This window comes from Rhipicephalus microplus, chromosome X (assembly GCF_043290135.1).
Source record: "Rhipicephalus microplus isolate Deutch F79 chromosome X, USDA_Rmic, whole genome shotgun sequence".
Lineage (NCBI taxonomy): Eukaryota > Metazoa > Arthropoda > Arachnida > Ixodida > Ixodidae > Rhipicephalus > Rhipicephalus microplus.
The window spans coordinates 439,240,367-439,259,415 of NC_134710.1; the positions used below are offsets into that span (position 1 = coordinate 439,240,367).

At 41.8% G+C, this 19,049-nt stretch overlaps 1 protein-coding gene and 1 non-coding gene across 6 annotated transcripts in view; one reads left to right on the forward strand and one right to left on the reverse strand.

Moving 5' to 3' along the window:
* LOC119160896 (uncharacterized) overlaps nt 1-19,049 on the forward strand; it is a 493,888-nt gene that overhangs the window by 260,984 nt on the left and 213,855 nt on the right. For all 5 annotated transcript variants that reach the window (XM_037413166.2, XM_037413167.2, XM_075880528.1 and 2 more), the window contains 2 exons: nt 10,432-10,539; nt 18,953-19,034. In XM_037413166.2, coding sequence (XP_037269063.1) covers nt 10,432-10,539; nt 18,953-19,034 — 190 coding nt within the window. The remainder of the gene's footprint in view (nt 1-10,431; nt 10,540-18,952; nt 19,035-19,049) is intronic.
* On the reverse strand, nt 16,572-16,696 carry LOC119162432 (U5 spliceosomal RNA). The gene has a single exon (XR_005108607.1). It is a non-coding gene; the product is annotated as a U5 spliceosomal RNA (small nuclear RNA).

Here is a 19,049-nt window from a genome sequence, read left to right on the forward strand (position 1 = left end):
TTGATCCTTTTACTTTGCAAAACAAGGAAGGTAATAGTTAAAAATTTGATTTTTCAAGCAAGCGCTTCGTGTAATTTTTTGTACAGCACACTGTGCAGGCAAGTTTCTCACGTTCAAGAAACAAGCAAAGTGATAGCCACTTGAACAATTGTGTGCATCATATCAAAGCTCAAATTGTCTATTTAGCTAAGCTTAAGGTCTTTCCCGGTTTTCGCAACAATTCAGCACCAAGTGTTGATCATATCACATCAAAATAATTGCAGACAAACCCTCTAAAACACCACTGTCGATTGTCTCTTAGCAATATGGGTTTTAGGTACATCCAATTCTTATCAAATCAATGTGCAGCTATGAGTATGCGCACATTTTATTTATATATTATTAGTTCTGCAATACTTTATATGTCAGTTTTTTTTCAGTTCATTGAGAACACTAGATAAGGAAAAGCGCGCAAAGTATTTAAAAGAAAAAGTCTAAACGTCATCTTCCTGTCCCAGGCTAAGTGCGTTTAGAGATATATAGCAGAAACGAGACTAGTGAGAAGCAAAGAAAAGAATATCGAAGATGAAATACATGAAGTACTACTAATTCATATTGCAATCACCAATTGGTCAGGGTCAGTAAATAAATAATAATGCAGCTGCATTGAAATAATCAGGTATAAAACTTGATAATGTTTTGCGGATATGAGTAACCTGAAAGAGAATTTCAGTGTCAAGGCAGGATTTCAATTTCATTGCATCCACTTAATGATGACGTGCAGCAATGAAAGTCTACACATGTTTGGTCGTACTTTATTTTTATTTGCAATAAATTGGTTGTCGTAGAGGGAGTGGGCAGAAGATTGGAAAAGCATTCTCTGTGTAGCTATTTTTTTTAATTAGAGCTTTCGACTCAGCCACGCAGGGCTTCATAGAGCAGAACCGGAAGCTTCTGAAGAATAATCTCGTTGCTTCTATAATGTTTTAGGCTTGAACTACATTATACAGATTCTAGGTTTCTTAAGGGCTGTCGCTAGGCTTTAGCTCGATGATCGTAGATTGCGTCAACAAATTATTTCAGAGCTGATAGTTTTGAATACGACCACAAAGTCACAGACGTGACGCAGCTCCGCAAACTCTTAAAGACGCCCAGAAACACTTTTTGTAAACATCGAATTAGTTCACTGGAAAAGCGTATTGCCTCACAAATCGAACGCCGCAAATATTTCAAGAATCTTTACAGTACGAGCCGAGTGACAAAGATTTGTCACACGCTGCAATCACATTCTTTCTTCGCTCGTCCTGACGAAAGAGCTAGCAGCTGGGCAGCGAGAGATTTGAGGGGCAAACAAAAAACGTCACTCACGCCTTGTTACCTTGAGCTATTTTTTTCTTCAAATACGCGGCTTTTTCAGTGCGCCCGCGCGCGCACGCTTGGACAAAAGGCGGCCTCTCAGCATGACCTCTGACCTCTGTAACACTCCATCGTGCCATGTTCAAATTAGCTAATGGCTGATAGATGGGCTTACTGCGATTATTTTCCGTGATTTCTCGGGAGGCGAAAAAACTATTTCAAACACAGTAGTCTTTCTTGGGGACCTTCGACGCAAAAAATTTAGCCTGTCTGTCTGTCTCTCTGTCAGTCTGTCTGTCTGTCTGTCTGTCTGTCTGTCTGTCTGTCTGTATGTCTGTCTGTCTGTACATTTATCTGCTTGTCCGCCCTGAACGCAACAGCCGATACCCTAAACGTCCAACCCCATGCGCAGTACCCACCAATAGTGCTCAAGATTCAGCGTTCATACTTGTGCAAATGTCAATTAAAAAGTATTATGGCGCATATCTGATGCACCATAACAACACGTCAACATTCTTTATGCAACTCTTTTACCAGAAAAGGCATAAATAGGTAATTCTAAGGACCATAGCGTTTATCACGCTGCACTACCATGCAACGCTTGCACGAAAAGGGAAGTGCTTCCTACACTTTGGCAAGACGATACAGTGGTGGCGCCTACCCGTCGCTTTGCGTTCTTCACCTTATCACTTCCGAGATGGGCACGCACGCCACGCGCTTCGTTTTCCAACACAACTGCCAGATAGTGCTGATGTCTCACGTGTCACGTGATTTGATCCGCTCGTTCGGATCGTTGCACGCTCGAGGTACTCTAACGTAGTGCCTACAGAATATTATTCATCAATTTTCTTGCACAGAACATCAAATAAACTTTTTGCTCACTCTCTCACGGCGCAAGGCTATCGTAATTTGACGACATTTGCAGTGTAAAATGCAGATACGGGGCCAATTTCTTAGCTGACTTTGATAATTTATGGCGAATTCCAGGCCGCGAGCTGTGCTCCGGTACATGGCTCATGTGTTAATGGAAGCATCTACTAGCGATCGGCAGAATGTTCTGACCATGCTCAAAAAGTGTTGCAGGGCCCCTTTCAGAGAGAAACTAGAGCTCAAACCACGCTTTCGCATATGTCATAAATCTACGGAGACGTCATCGCCCAAACAGGCTTTCCGTTTCTTGGTGTTCTTTTCGCAGCTATTGCTGCTTTTCTCCTGCTCCAAAGTTCTTTCCTACGTACCCAGGGTTTTCGGCTTGGCGCAGTCGATGCGCAGCCATTTGTAGGGCTAACTGTTGTTGTTGTTGTTGTTGTTAACCTATTGTTAGTGGCACATACTCACTGTGGGGGATCGGCCAAGAATCGAGAAGTTTTAATACTTACTGTTCAGATTTGGAATGATGGAGGTATAACAGAAAGATTAGCGATAGCCTAGGAAAGTGTGGTGCTTAATGTAATGCATACAAATATTTACATAAACGAATTTATTCTTAGTATAGACCAATATTCTAATTTTATACGTATATAAATATGTGGACATATTAAGATAATGAAACAGGTTAATTAGTCAACCTATTAGTTTCAATAATATAGTCCCGGACGGCCGCGCATACTGTCGCATTAGAGAAACCAGAAATGGAAGCTCCAAAAGGCAAAATGACAGGCAGAGATAAGTCCATACCAATACCACGTAAAGGTATTTTTAATAGGGTTTTTCGTAATGTGTTAAACTGCCTACAGGTCAAAAAGAAATGGTATATTGTTTCCAGTTCATCACAGAATGCGCACAGTGGCGAAGGTGCCTGAGCAGACCTGTGTTTATAGAAACTTAGATTTGGTACCCGGCAACGCAGCCTTGTGATAGCTACTTCTTGTTTTCGAGTGTGGCAAAAGTCTCTTCGCCAGGAATATAAGAAATGGTGGTGTTCTGTAGAGTTTGTTAGTGCTGAACCTTTAAAGACTTGCATAAGCGTACGTCTGCGGAATCGAGCAGCAGTCACATAAGCGAATGATGGACAGAGCGGTAGAATTGGTTAGGTGATTGACGACTTAGCTAAGGAATCGGCGATTTCATTTAGAAACAAACCTTTATGTCCAGGCACCCAAACTAATCGTACTTTTCTCAAATGCGCAGGTACTAGTGCACGGAACGCCTTTGTTGTCTTAATTTTTATTAGACCAGTATTGAGTAGTGAGACGTACCGAATTTTAGTGACACATGCCTATTCATGCTGATGATTGTTTTCTGAAATGAAGGTGAATATGTTCGAAAATGCATGCGACAGCGACGAATGACACTATGAGGCGCAAAACTGGTCGTTAGAGCGACGTGCCGCGTGGTGGATATTGCGCTATCGCTCACATTTTTTTTTCAGATTTGGAAATTGTCACCCGACGACCAGTAGCAGCCAATTGCTAAGCATCGAAACAGGGTGTACGTAAATGACGTGCTGCTGGTTACCACTTGCTTATCAACGCGCACCAGCAATTACGTTCATCATCATGGACAATGGTGACAAGCGCACTGCAAATGTCGCTGAACGCCCATGTTCACTGTGGGACCTTAGGACCAAGAACTGCTACTTAAAGACCGTCTCTGAAGCGGCTTGGCGGCACGTAGCAGCAGTGACAGGATCGAAACAAATAGGGCAAGACAATTATACAGAACGCTATTTTCTACGCTGCATACTGCTGACAACGAGCGACGTTTGGTACGAGTAAGCGCCCTTATGCACGCAAAAGTCGACATCGCTCGCCTAAGCAGTCACGCGAATGGGGCTCGCCCTTGCAATCGACGACTTGCACGAAGGTGCTCGTCACCGTTGGGTACGTTTTCTTGAATATGTGGTTTGGCCTTGACCACAACGAACGTACTTGCACGAAATTCGCTGTTGAAACACTCTTCAGTGATAAGCACAATGAATGCTCAGGTGTGTGTTTTGCCTAGAGGCATGACTGTTTATGCGTATTTTTGGGGTGTTCTCGCTAATTTGCACAAAAGCATGGCGCATGTTTACTTATAAAATACACCTGTTTAACGGTTGGACAGATGCAAAATATTGCCCAAAGTACCGTGATGAGTAGTTACAAGCTTCATATTGACCTTGCTATTGGCGCTATATTTCCAGATTAAAATGAGCTTGTTTCGTTCTCCTGCTTTATAAAATTTGAGTTGAAGCGAACGCAGCGTGCATTCGACGAGTCCGCGTGCAAGGCGCGAATACAATTTAGGGGAAATGTTTTCAGAGTGCCGATGCATCAATTTTGCCTATTTTATTTTTGGCAGCTTTACCGCTAGACATGCTCGTAAAAGCCTTGCAAAGGTAGCGAAAAACTCATCTGATATGCCCATGTGCATAAAATCATGAGGCATTCTTTCCTGTCTTCTAGGACTTCATTTTTTTTCTTAATGCTCTGGCTGTCATTAACATACAATGCTAGCGAAAGGATAATAGAGAACTGCGAGGAGCACGTAGTTAAATCAGAACAACCACCCTTTCTTTTTATTAATTTTGCAAGGTGTAAAGGTAGATTCTTACCTAATTTGGTTTTTGTCGTCTGGTTTCAGGCTGGAGTGGTTAAACGTATGTCGTGTCAATTTACTACTAGTCTATTTTCGCCACTTTTAGGACTAAACAAACAATACCATTGACATGCTGGTGCTTGAATTTCTTAGAGCTGAACCTCTGGAAAACATGTCTACAAATGGCAAATGTTCAAGCTATTCGCACTTGTTTAAAAACGGCCAAATAATCTATCGGGAAGATTTATGCTATTAAGACTTTACAATCTGCCACTTCACCATTTTCATTCCTTTACTTTAGATACTCACTTCTCACAAACGAAGCTTCTTTTACTGCTGAAATTTACCTGCCTCACAAGCTTAGGCCATCATTCACCTTTGTGGTAATGTGCAGTTCCAAGCACATCTCAGCAATGTTTGCATTGCGTGCCTGTGTATGTAGAAAAACTTTGTTGTGGTAGTTATGGCGATTGGAAGATTTTTGTGGAGGAGCCTTCTATTAAGACTCAATGTTTTGTAGATATAAGGTGGAAAGGATATTCATGCCATTGAAAACACGGCATTTAAAGGAACTGCAGGTAGTAGCGCAAAATTGATCTAAGTGGCTAGATTTTCCTCAAGGTTTTAAACTAATCAGCCTAAATGAGGCTTTAATTCAATAACCGCTAATCCAATAAAGAATCATACCTTCCGTATATCTGTTTGTGGCAGAAAGCTACATACAGTGTGTAAGAAGATATTTTTTCTTTTGCAGTGCCTGTATCCCTCAGTCCCTGCAAACCATTGAATATTCTTGTTCGTGGTGCGATTATTGTCACTTGAAAATGCAGAAAAGCCTGCATAGGCTTTTATAAATAAACCCACGTGTATTATTGTTGCTGGGGTTAATAAATTGTTGTAACTCAACTAATCAGTGTCCAATTGGCTATGAAAACTTGATGTTGAACAAATGGCTCAAGTTTATGCTTGATGTTTTAGTCATTTTGAACGAAACTGCAACAATCTTGCCCCTTGTTTTGCTACTTACTTGCAGCTTTTGCGAAGCAAATGTCTACGTACACGCACGTCATTTCGTCGAGCTACCTGCAGAATCTCGTTGAGTGTTTCTTTGTTCTGATGAGGAAGAGCAGCAATCTTGTCCCACCCTCCACGTGATGAAATCCCGCACCTAATTCATTCTTAAATATGCACTTTGCTGTATTGCAATTAGCAAGAACGCAAACTTCTACATAAGATAAATGTAACCTTGGGCTGATAGCACTCATATTCCTTTTCAAATGTGAAGCATTTAAACCATGATTAGCGTGGAACACAAACTTATGTGTAGGTAAAGTAAATTTTTCTTCACAAATAACAGTAGTATTATAGTAATAATGTATATTATCATTAATAGTTCTGTACTGTCTTAACATAGCTGTTCAAAATTTGCAGATTTTTTTTCTTTTTTGAGAGGTTTCTACATAGTTGTGTAGAGTCCCACTTAATTTTCACTCCATTCCAAGATAATTGTCTTGTACTTTTAATCCTTACCATTTAGCACTAGTTTCTTCCTGTGTGTTCTAAGTTTTTTTATTTGATTTTTCTGAAAAGTGTCTTTATTGTATCGTTTATTGTGAATGTTTTATTTTTGCGTGCGCCTGCACTAAGACCTTATTGTTGTTCCAGGGCACGTTAAATAAATAATTGATTGATCAATTCATTGTATATCTGAAAATGAAATCTCAAAACCACCATATGATAATGAGAGACATCTTTTTACAAAGACACTGATAACTGTGGAAGTGAAGTAAGATAAGGATGAAGTAACTGACAAGTGAATATTATGAAACCGAGGGCTGAAAGCTCTCATATTCCTTTTCAAATGTGAAGCACTTTTTGTATACAGCACGTACTGAGAGCATCTACCTATCTATCTATCTATCTATCCATCTATCTATCTATCTATCTATCTATCTATCTATCTATCTATCTGTCTATCTATCTATCTATATATCTATACATCTATCTATCTATCTATCTATCTATCTATCTATCTATCTATCTATCTATCTATCTATCTATCTATCTATCTATCTAGCGGCCTACGTCTGGGTGTTCTCATAATCTCTTCTTAAATGAGGGTAAACCAATAAGAATGAAAGGATGAGATGGTTTGATGAATATGAATTGCTTTTCATGATATGAATGATGTGATGATGCCGTGGTGTACATCATCAAACCTTTCCGCCAAACGTGTGGCACATACTCGTGGGTGTGCATGTGCCCCGGGTATGCGGGTATCTGCAACAGGTGATGGACCGCTTAAATGTACCCAGAACCAGCCACAATAGAAATGAGCAATCTTAACACGTAGGCGTTATGAAAAAGCTAACATAGGTAGCGTTGACCTCTCTGGTCTGCAGAATAAATGCAATAGTTCCACCCGTAACCGAGCTCTAGCATTTAGCATGAAAATCAAGTATTCGACCAGAAAGTCATGCTCGGTCTTCGAATGGCTCTTCCAACTGACTATAGTGTTCATTAAACGTCAATTGTGATTGCGGTGGTGGCCATCCACTTTTATAAAAATTACACATGTACTTTTATAATACAGCTGCAAACTGTAGTTGAGCGTCATCCTCTGAAGCTGATTTCTGTAGCGGCGTCCAAAGCTATACCATCCGCGTGAGCACCAGCGCTTCATTTCAGCTTACCACTCGTGGGGATGCTAATATCTATGTTATTTTAGGCATCGCTACGCAACGTAAAGAAGAGGTTGTATAAAACAAATGCGGGTTGTTTAACGTGTGCCTATGTGTGCATTCGTACATATCTTTAGCGCCATGTACTTGAAAACGTTTCGCTCAATAAAGGAAATAGCAACATAGTCACATTTCATCAGCATGCTTCACTAAGCGTTGATTCCTAAATTGTGTGAGGTCTGCCAAATATTTAGCTGGAAAAGAAAGATGGTACATCGTATAGTGCACACCAAATAAAAACTATAGCTTTAGTATTGTGAACAATCACCCAAAAGATTTATTCCTCTCCGCATCTCTTCATAAAAAGTTTCGATGACAGTCCCCCAGCAATTATCTACAGTTTCATAAGAGGTAAACATGTCGTTTGATATTTCCGATGGAGGCAGAAATGTTGTAGGCCCGTGTACTCATATTTGGGTGCACGTTAACGAACCCCAGGTGGTCAAAATTTTCGGAGCCCTCTACTACGGCGTCTCTCAAAATCATATGGTGGTTTTGGGACGTTAAACCCCACAAATCTAACATGTCATTTTATTGGGACCAGGTGCAAAAATATTTGGTAGCAGATAGAATCAACACGCAGAAAAAGCAAACACCCTAGGAACATTTTCATAAGATTCTCAAGTCGCCTCTGTAGACCCGTGTGCTCAGATTGGAGTGCACGGAAAAGAACCCCAGGTGGTGGAAATTTCCGGAGCCCTCCGCTATGGTGTCTCTCATAATCATATGGTGATTTTGGGACGGTAAACCTCACATATAAATAATTCAATCGCAAGTCACCTCGCTGTGTCATTGCAGATGGTGCAATAAGAAGGCGTGGCTAAAGAATCCAAGGAGGCTATGCGAAAATAGGTGATTTTCACCACATATTTAAGAGCGAAAAATTTCATGGTGTTGGTAACATGTGTGAAAACACTATCGTTATCGAATCATCATAAACTAGCACACGCTGTCTTCAATCTTTCCACAGTCAACCGGTTTAAGCCATCTATAACTAGAGCACTTTTGTGCAATACTGCCCACGTCAGTATGAACCACAAAAATTGGGCATGTCCCACTACACTTTACATTCGGTGCGAGGGTCAGGCAACTACGAGCACGCGAAAAAGAGAAGAAACAAGAAAAGGGAGAAGAATAGAAGGAGAACAGCTTCAGAACAATCAAGAGCTCTAGCGACATTACAAACATTAGTTCCACCTCATGTGAAGTTCCTGAAGTTAGTCTGGGTCCCGGGACACTGTGGCATACGGTTGAATGAAATAGCCGATTCACTATCTCGAGCCACACTTGATGGCCCTGTGATCTCGGTACTACCAGAATCGGAACACATAGTGTCGATCAGATATAGAAAATGGGCTATTTATACGGATATTATGGAAAATATTACTAAATATACGGACTATCAGCACCTAACATACCCCTGGAAACCTCAGTGGAGTCAATCTAAAAAGTTAGAGGTTATTTTAACCAAATTTCGATGTCGTGTCCCTCCATTAAACTTTTACTTGCACAGAGCTGGTCTGGCGATATCCCCCCTGTGTCCATTCTGTGAAGAAACGGAAACAATAGAGCATTACTTTATAACATGTAAAAACTATTCATTAATTAGGAAAAGACTTTTAATTGTTCCGTTTCAAGCAGTAGGTTTAAATTTAACTGCAGATAATGTTCTAAGTTTCGGTGCCTTTAGCTTGGGACATTGCCACAGGAGCGTATTCGATGCTGTATGCAATTTCATTCGAGAATCAAAGCGCATGTCATAATAATGCCTGCTTAAATATATTTCTGAAGACACTTGTCTAATTTTGAATGAAATTTGCATATTCATTTGATTGTGACCGGGTGAGATAAGCTCGATTGTCTGGTCTACTCAAAATTTCTGTCTTCCACTGTAGTATTACCTCACCTTTTCTCTTCTTGATTCAATCTTCAATTATTTGTTTAGTTTAATATTCCTTTTTAGTTAATTATTATTTTCTATTACATCATTAGTTTTTTCATTAAGGATAAACCTTTTAATATATCTCATATAGGATACTTCTAGATTTCATGGCCAATCCCCCATAGTGGGTATGTGCCAGTGCGAAGGGGCAACAACAACAACAACAGAAGTGAAGCCATAGAAGGGGAAAGGGACTCAAAATACAGACGATCAAAAGGGATAAGTATATATAAAGATAGGGAGACAAAGAAAAGCGCGAAATATATATGAAGAAAATACAAGTAAAAAGAATAAGAAAAAGCCAGTCAGAAAAAAGGAAAACAAAAAAAATAGAAGCAAAAAGGCTGAGGGAAAGAGACGCAAAGCATTACAAAAACGCTAAGAAAGAAGCAGAGGCAAAGAGTACAAGATATAAAGAAAGAAGCAAAAACAGCGGGAGGCAGACACAAGAAAAGCGATGTACAAAAAAAGCAGACAAGACGAGAGATTGAAAAACATTGATGAAGGCAGAAAGAAAAAAAAAGAGAAAAAAACGTGAATAAGAGGAGAACAAAATAAAATTGAAAAACATGAAACGCTACCTAGCTGCGTTCTTTCTTCAATCTTTGCACGACTAGCAATGCGCTCGTGTCATTTTTGTGCTAAGATGGTCGAATTGCGAAGCTATTATTAATATTTCCTTCCTTTGTGTAGGCGGACAAGTGCAGCAGTCAGAAAATGCTCTACATGGATGGTTGGTGGGATTCTAGAGGAGTGGCTCAACCAACGACGGGGCATCGGCAATGAATTTTGCGGGAGTGCTATTAGCAAAAAGAGAATAATAATATAAGACATATAATAAAAAGGGAGAGAGGCACATGAGTGTAATTTTGTTCTCGTTTTTTGTGTGTGCAGCGTTCGATGTGCGTACAGATACACACCACCTGCTGAATGGCACCTGGATGGAGGTATGGCAGTTGTGCAACAACATGGGTGGCTACCTCTCCAGTAATGAACACGGATGTGAGTGATTGTCATGCAGGTTATTGCTATCGTTTCCCACACCTCTCTAAGGCTGAGCTTCTGATGGTCTTGATAAGGACAAAACCGTTTGATTGAAAAACACAGCCAAGTTTCTATAAGAAACTATAACACACGTGAACTATACACTGGTAAACAGTAAACAAAAATCGCTGTCATATATCTAAAGTGAATCATGTTAAAGAACCTTCCTCAGACTCCTGCGGGGCATTCTTTGGCGAGACCATTTCTGTTGTAATGGTTGTTAACGAGCCCGCGCACGATGTGTACGTCGCAGGGAGCTTTGTCGGGTACGTTACGCAGCCGGTGCTGCACAGTGTTGGCCACGTTGACCGGCACGTTAATCACTTGCCTCATCATGCCATACTGGACGTTGCCGGGAGTCGAATGCATAAGGCTCATAAATGACAGACGTGAAGCTATCAGGCGTTCTTCGACGCCGTTGCATTGTAGGCAAGTGAGGGGCCTTCAGTCAGGATATTGTAGGAACTTGTGGCGTGCTTCCGTGCCAACGAAGCGACGATCCTCGCCCTTCTTGCTTGCCTGACGATCTGACGATATTGTTTCTCTTCTCTCGGCTCGAAGGCAGCACGCATTCACGCGTGGCTAGACCAAACACCACCGACACGCTCCTCTTTTCCTCTCTCTTTCAAATACCTTTCTTTTTCCACTAACCGTTCTTAGTTTGGCGTTGTTGGAGTGCCCTCTTGAGAGAAAGATAGTCACCTCGGCACACTTTTCTCTTCACTTCCCTTTTTTCAAATCTACTTTTAGGAAGCGAGCGCGCGGGCAATCTAAATACGGCGAATGGATAGATGAACGCTATGAGCGTCCATGCTTTAACGGAGCGATGACGTACGAGTCACCAGGCTCTACAAAGAAAAACAAAAAGAAACCTTTGACTTTATCTTAGCCCAATGCCTTAACTCCTTCTAACAAATTTTTCCTATTATATATATATATATATATATATATATATATATATATATATATATATATATATATATATATATATTCATAGTGCTTGTTACTACCGCTTCAGGTGAATTTCCACTATTTCTGTCCTTTATGTCCAGATTCCTGCCCCGAATAGCTTAACCGTCTTTTACTTGCTTCTTTCGTAGACGTGTTCTGCTTTCTGTGGTTGTCCCTAAAACCCAAATTCACTTGTACGTTCGTACGCACACGTATACCTGTGTGTATATTGCCACATTCAATCTGCGCAAGTTCCATCATTTCCTTGGCTCGCCCACAGGATTTACATTATTGTTCTTCATTCAATTTCACTTTATAACTACGCGTTTTATGAACACGAGCTTTCTTCGAACAGTAAAGCACTTTACTTGAATTGTTATGAAACACCTTTATCCATATTGCCTTTTTGCCCTTTCGGTCGCTACTGAGAGCTGGCTTCTTTTCCATCACTGTCATCCAATAAAACCTGTCCGCCACTATGACTTTTTACTTATTGCTCCTTGCCTTCATATAGTCCACACTGCCAGCCACATATTTACTGGTGAGCCTTCTAGTTCCTCTTATACACTTTGTGTTCACGCTCTTCCTGTACAAATAACTGAACACCTTCTCTACCCACCTACTCTCCATTTTTCTAAGCATCTCTCCATATCTCATTCGGCTCGAAACTTCCCTTCCTTCCAGACTGTTCATTCCATATCCCCTTTTACAGCTCATTTGTGATGTTCCTATGAGCACCCAATCTGAGGCTGCCCACAGCCCTTTGATTTACATCCATTCCTGATAGCACCTCTGACTTCATGCAGCTCACTGAGCTCCCGAATGTAAATACAGAAACGATTATGCCCTTCCACAGACCTCGAAGCATTTTGTACTTATTGCATCGCCATAACAATCTGTGTTTCGGTATTGCAGCATTCGTCTTTCTCTTCACTGCCAATGTTTTATTTTCATTATACCTCCATATTTTCCCCATTTATTCATACTCCGAGGTACATATACACCATTGGTGGCGGTGCGCCATCAAGGGAGCATTGAGAATTTATGGAATCAGTGGAGAGGCGACCTTCAGCTCGACCACAGAAGTGTACAGGCAAGACTGGTGTACGCACCGCTCGCCTACAAAGGACAGGCCACGAGCAAAAGGAGGAAGCCCCTAATGTTCCCTGCACATCAAACTTGTAGCAACAAACAAAGCTTTTGCTCACTGACTTGAACAAAGCAGTGAAGTTCGATTACAGTTGAGCACGGTATTGGTGGCGTAACTTGTGCTCAGTCTCACGAGAATATCGAAGACTTAGTCGATGCATTCACAATTGAAATTAAGAAGTTAGGCTTGTTGAATGGACGTCGGATGGCCGGTTATAACGAGAGAACGGTCGTCGTGAGATGAAGCGGTGAGAAACCAGGAAATACATAGTCTGGCAGCTGGGCAGAGGTCCGGCTCGTAGCCGAAGTACTGGTGGTTGTTGCCAGCTGGCACTAAAGTACCAAGGGGTCAAGCAGCATTTGGTGTAAACTCGCTCAGGCCTTCTCGAACCGGAACGCGACGGTAGGAGGCACCGACCGCTCAAAGCCATAGAGGCTCCAGTACCAACCTCGACTGCCAATCTTTATCGTCAGGTGCGGCAACAATGTACTGCTCGTAACGTAATATTAAACTCTCCTGCTCTTCCTCAGATTAGGCTTTTAGTGACATTCGTGTCCACTCGTCTTTGTTCATGGAATACATTTGCACCTAAGTGTTGGCAAATAATTGGCACCACAGATGTGGCGTGATCGCTTGTCATGGGGCCACTTCTACGTGATATCCTTGTGCCTCGCGCACCAGTAGCACTGTTTTTCATCGTCATCGTATATCAGCAAGCTTCTATCCGCGCATGCACTCCTTGTAGGTCTTCTTTACAATGAAGCACCACTAGAACGCGCACCACACCCATCACAGTTATCCTGCCCACCTTTCTTTTCATACAATTCCATCCGATAACATCTGTCTTTTGACTCTCGCATACCATGCCACCCACGTCATTCACATATCAATTTATAACTTTATTTTTTGCTTTATAATGATTCATCTCTAGTTTCGCTCCTCCCATCTTTTGGACCATCGCCTCATGCAAACGTAGGTGAAAAAAGTATTCGATGAAAGGAAATCGTAGCGCTCATAACTAGCTGTATTGATCAACTTAGGATGTCTAAACGCACGCACACACACATACACACACAAACACACACACGCACATACATATATATATGTATATATATATATATGTGTGTGTGTGTGTGTGCGTGTGTGTGTGTGTTTGTGTATGCGTGTGTGTGTGTACAAGAAACTATTGGTCAGCTGCCATCTCGTAATAAGTTCACGTGCTACGTGACGCCATACTGGCTCATAAATAGTGTGCCACACTCGCCACCGTGGCTACAGGGGGCGCTCACTGACACTCCCATGTTTAAGTTTGAATATAAACCCAATAAAGTGGATGGGAGGATAGCAGCGGTGGTAGCTCATAGTAGAGCATCGAACGCGTTATTCGAAGGTCGCAGATTCGATTCCTGCTCACGGCAAATTATCTTTTCAACCACTTTTCTTTCTTCTCATTTACGTTATAATTGGGTCTTATACCTTCCCCTATACATTCCTTGGCAATATTGTCTGTTAGATCTGAATAATATTGTGTCAAAACACAGAAAAATGAGCCCTTAGGTATGAACATATGAGTAGAGAGCCTCTTGCTAGGAACAGTCCAGTTCAGGTCGCCGAAGCCGTTGGGTGAATGAGGTTTCCCTGCGCAAGCGACTGTTCACGTGAAGACAATCCACGTCGCGTCAGTTATCACTGTCACATGCATTTTTGTGGTTATTGTGTTTGGCCTTTATGAGCAACATATTGTTACGATACTGAGGGGACGCGTGCAAGAAGAGGAGAACGAAGTTGGCACGAGTGGTGATCGTTCGCCTGGGATCACCTCACCGGAGGGCACAGTATGTGTCCATTAACCAGCAGACCTCATTCTTCAACCACCAATGGCCTAAATTAAAGTGTCCTCAAGTAATATTTACTCCGAAACGTTTGGAGCCCTTAAGAGTAAACCTTTGGGAAACATTGATTGATATGTGGGGTTTAATGTCCCAAAACCACTATATGATTATGAGACGCCGTAGTGGAGGGCTCCAGAAATTTAGACCACCTGGGGTTCATTAACGTGCACCCAAATCTGAGCACACGGGCCTACACCATTTCCGCCTCCATCGGAAATGCAGCCGCCACAGCCGGGGTTCGAACCCGCGCCCTGCGGGTCAGCAGCCGAGTACCCTAGCCACTAGACCACCGCGGCGGGGCAACCTTTGGGAAACACTTGTGCTCAACACTGTAGATGCAAATAGGATAGACTTGGACGATATATATCCCAAGAATGCAAAAAATTTACCATATCAGCATACAAACGGCATTTTGAAACATCATTTGGCAAATCTAGAAACATCCATTGTGATAGCGACTGACGCTTTGGTTTATGAAGAGAAGGCTGGCGTGAAATCGTATTATCCTCTCTAGATTGGGCTTTCTCAATTCTATTATCCGACTTCACACCTATTTACCAATCTGAACTACTGGCAAGAGTCCTTGCATTGCGTAAAGTGCCGCAAGATCTATCAGCGGGGATTGTTCTAACAGACTGTCTCTCGGTCTGTACTGCCTTAAGCTCACCGAATTTTTTGCGTACCTTAGAAACTTTCTACTCGCTCATTCCTACACATGTGCGACTCGTCCGACTAGTTAGGGTACCAGGCCATAGAGGTTTAGCTCTTAATGAGCATGCAGATGCACTAGCTGTATCTTCCTTTGGTTGTCCTGTCTTACCTATTTTGCCTACTTCGGAATATATCCCAGCAGCATGCTTTGAAAAACACACAACGGCCAATAACTTTAAAAAATCCCCTTCGGAAGGGGTCCTCCCTTCATCAGGAGATGAGTATAACTCATCCCCTTCGGAAGGGAGGACCCCTCTCGAAACTGTTGGGAAATAAATATACTTATCCTTGTTGACAACACTCCCGTTCTGCCATATCCCATACCTTCACGAAGACTAACTGGCCCCTGGCCCATTGAATTATTACTTCGAATATATATATATATATATATATATATATATATATATATATATATATATATATAGTCCAGTAGATCCTCCGTGAGCGGTCACAACGTGGTTTATTTGGACGTTTCGGCCTAGAGTCTGGCCTTCATCAGGATTAAAGATACAGTTTGTTGGTGCTCAGCTTTATACAATCTCAAATCGGAGGGCAAGGAAAGAGGAAAAAAGACATTAGAGAAAAAAAGGAAAAAAGAAAAAAAGAAAAAGGAGAAAAAAGAAAAAAGAGAAGAAGAAAAGAAAAATAATATACGGTTGACGCCCCTCGGGTGCCCCCCTCCACTTCACCCTTCATCTCTCTCCCCCCTCTCCCCTTCACCTTTCTGATGTCAGCGGTCTGTGTATGTTTCCGTTCACTAACGCATTCCTCCCGATCAGACGGCCCCTCCTGGCACTGGCGGTTCGGTGTGGGGCAAAAAAGAGCTTTTCAGGAAGTCCTAAGCCTTTAACTACTCGGGGTCCCGTAAACAATTCGTCGTAGAAGGAGGGGTGCCGCGTATTGTGGCGGAGGCTGGTAAGCGGGCATTTTAGGAAGTTCTAAGCCTTTAACAACTCCACGCCCTGTCATCATTTCGTCGTAAAAAAAAGGGTGCTCCGTATTGCGGTAGGCTGTGCAAGCGGGTGCAATGCGAATTCCTTGCCCGCTTCTGGATTACGCGTGTTGTGGGGGCCTCCCGGCTGTGCACAGGGGCCTCCCGGCTGTGCACGGGACGCCCCTGATCGGGAGGAATGCGTTAGTGAACGGAAACATACACAGACCGCTGACATCAGAAAGGTGAAAGGGAGAGGGGGGAGAGAGACAAAGGGAGAAGTGGAGGGGGGCACCCGAGGGGCGTCAACCGTATATTATTTTTCTCTTCTTCTTCTCGCGTAGGAATTTCAAACGGGCAAGGCCTCCCAAAAATTGGCCTATAGGCTCATTAGAGTGTCCTCCCCCACGGCAATCTTTAGTAAAAGGCGAAAGATTGAAATTCTTACGCGACACCGACTTGAACAAGCGACTGTAACAGCAATGTTACACACCGCGAAAGACAAGACTGGACTATGACTGAGTGTGCACGCATGTGCTGCCGAATGTGCTGTTTCTATCTTCCCTCTCTGCTCTCTTTCATCTCCCCCATCCCTCTCCCATGCGCAGGGTAGCAAACCGGCTGCCTATAAGCTGGTTAACCTCCTTGCCTTTCTTTTCCCTCTAGTTTGCTTCCTTCCTTCTTCTTCTTCTCTTTTTTCTTCTTTTTCTTTCCTTTTTCTTTTTTTCTTTGTTTCCTTTTTTTCTTTAATGTCTCTTTTTTCTCTTTCCTTGACCTCCGATTTCAGATTGTATAAAGCTGAGCACCAACAAACTGTATCTTTAATCCTGATGAAGGCCAGACTCTAGGCCGAAACGTCGAAATAAACCACGTTGTGACCGCTCACGGAGGATCTACTGGACTATATGCAACGCTACGGCCACTCAACCACCATGCCTATATATGTATATATATATCCTACTGATATAAGGATCGTACTGCTTTTATAAGGGCATCAACAAAAAAGTATTATTATTTTGTGACCAACCCGGAGCAGGTGACAGGAAGAGTGGAACCATCCTTGCACAAGGTAATGCCAAGTTTTCATTAGATTTGATGTACGCTCGGGCTTTTTGAGAAACATTTTAATGCCGAAACATTCTTGAAAAGCCAATCTTGAACGAATCTTCACTGTGACATTCAGCCTTGAAAGGCTAAAAAAACAATGGTCCAGGTATGAAATAGTTGATGTTGTGAAATTTGTATGCGTAAACTGAAGAACTTTTGCTTCCAAACGGCAAATATTGCCCACGTACATTTTCCATTCAGAGCTGATTTCGCAGTTAGTACCAAGATAGCTTCACGTTCAGACTTGCTTGTGCTTCGCACTCGACATGATGAAACGTGCTTGTTCGTCATTCACTACTTCTTTATGCCTCAGAATAAATAAGCAGTTAGTGAAAGAATGAGCATTGATGGCCTCCAATGTGCGACAGGGCCTGCGTTAGCTTGTCGCGCAGGTGGTGTTATTCTATGCATGGGTCAACTGGACTTATTTATGATGTAGTAAACAAGTTGTTCTGAACAAATTGATTTTCATTGAAAAAAGCAAAAAAGTTGTACAATGGTTGTTAACAACACTGCCGATTGTGCCCCTGCTACCAAAAATAGAGCATGTAGTGGGAGCTTATGTCCTCATATTTGGTAGTATTCGAAGTTATGTTCCACTGAAGAGATTGTAAGAAAAAGAAAATTAGCTCTAGTCTTTGTAAATTGTGCACTCTACCTTCCAGAGGGAAATTTGTACAAATGAATTCAAGCAAAACAAAAGAAAGAAACTTTTAAAACTTTGTTTTCAATTTCTAGACCCAACATTATTTCGAACTAACACGCAACAAAGCCAAGAAATGTGTAAAGAATGCTATTTATATATTTATGATGAAAATGGGGAGAAACTAAAGTGAACAAAGAGATAACTCACCACTGGCGGGAGCACACCATCAATCAACGAACAACTCATCCTGGGCTCGATCAAGTCGTCTTTTTGACAAGTTATTTGTTCACCTACTTCCTTCACATCCATATCACAATTGCTACGTATAACATCTCCTTCATCATTTAAATTTTTGCACCGTTAAGTGCAAATAAAGATACTTATAACACACTTCCTCCATCCAGGCCACCCAAGAATTCAAAATTAGAAGGCTGCTTATTATACGATAGTCAAAGCGGCCTGTTTCGGAAGGTGTAAAAGAGTATGGCATGAAGCTGCTCATCACCAATTAATCTCGTTACTCTTCTCCTGCATCATCTCTAACAGCGGACTATAAAAAGAAAAGAACAGTCATTATCTGTTTTTAAATAGAAGTATCATCCACTCATTCTATTTCATCCATCAACTCATTCATTACTGTAATTTCTCGTGTATGACCCACCCCTCCATTTATCTATCTCACACTTGCAGCAACACGCCGCAGAATATTAAACATTAGAAATATGACCCGGAGTACAGTCGTAAATCTGCGTTTTTTATATTATCGTGAAGCCACCCACGCACTGAAATTTGCCAGTGAACTGCACACCGTCTTACCTATAAATTATATTTTGAGCAAGTCGTATCTGAGAAAATGTTGCACTTCTTGGCGAAGCTTGAATCAGCGACCTTTTTCTGTCTCTTGTATTTCACTTTTCTCAGAGTATTCAAAAAATTTCAGCAAGCCCAGTTTTTCAGAATGAACAAAGTGATTCTTTTTTCAGATTGGACTGGCATTGTCAAAAAGCATGGTCATCTTCAGTCTGACAGCACCGGGCAACCTGACGTTCTTGAAGCATTACAAGTGTAGGTGTTGAAATC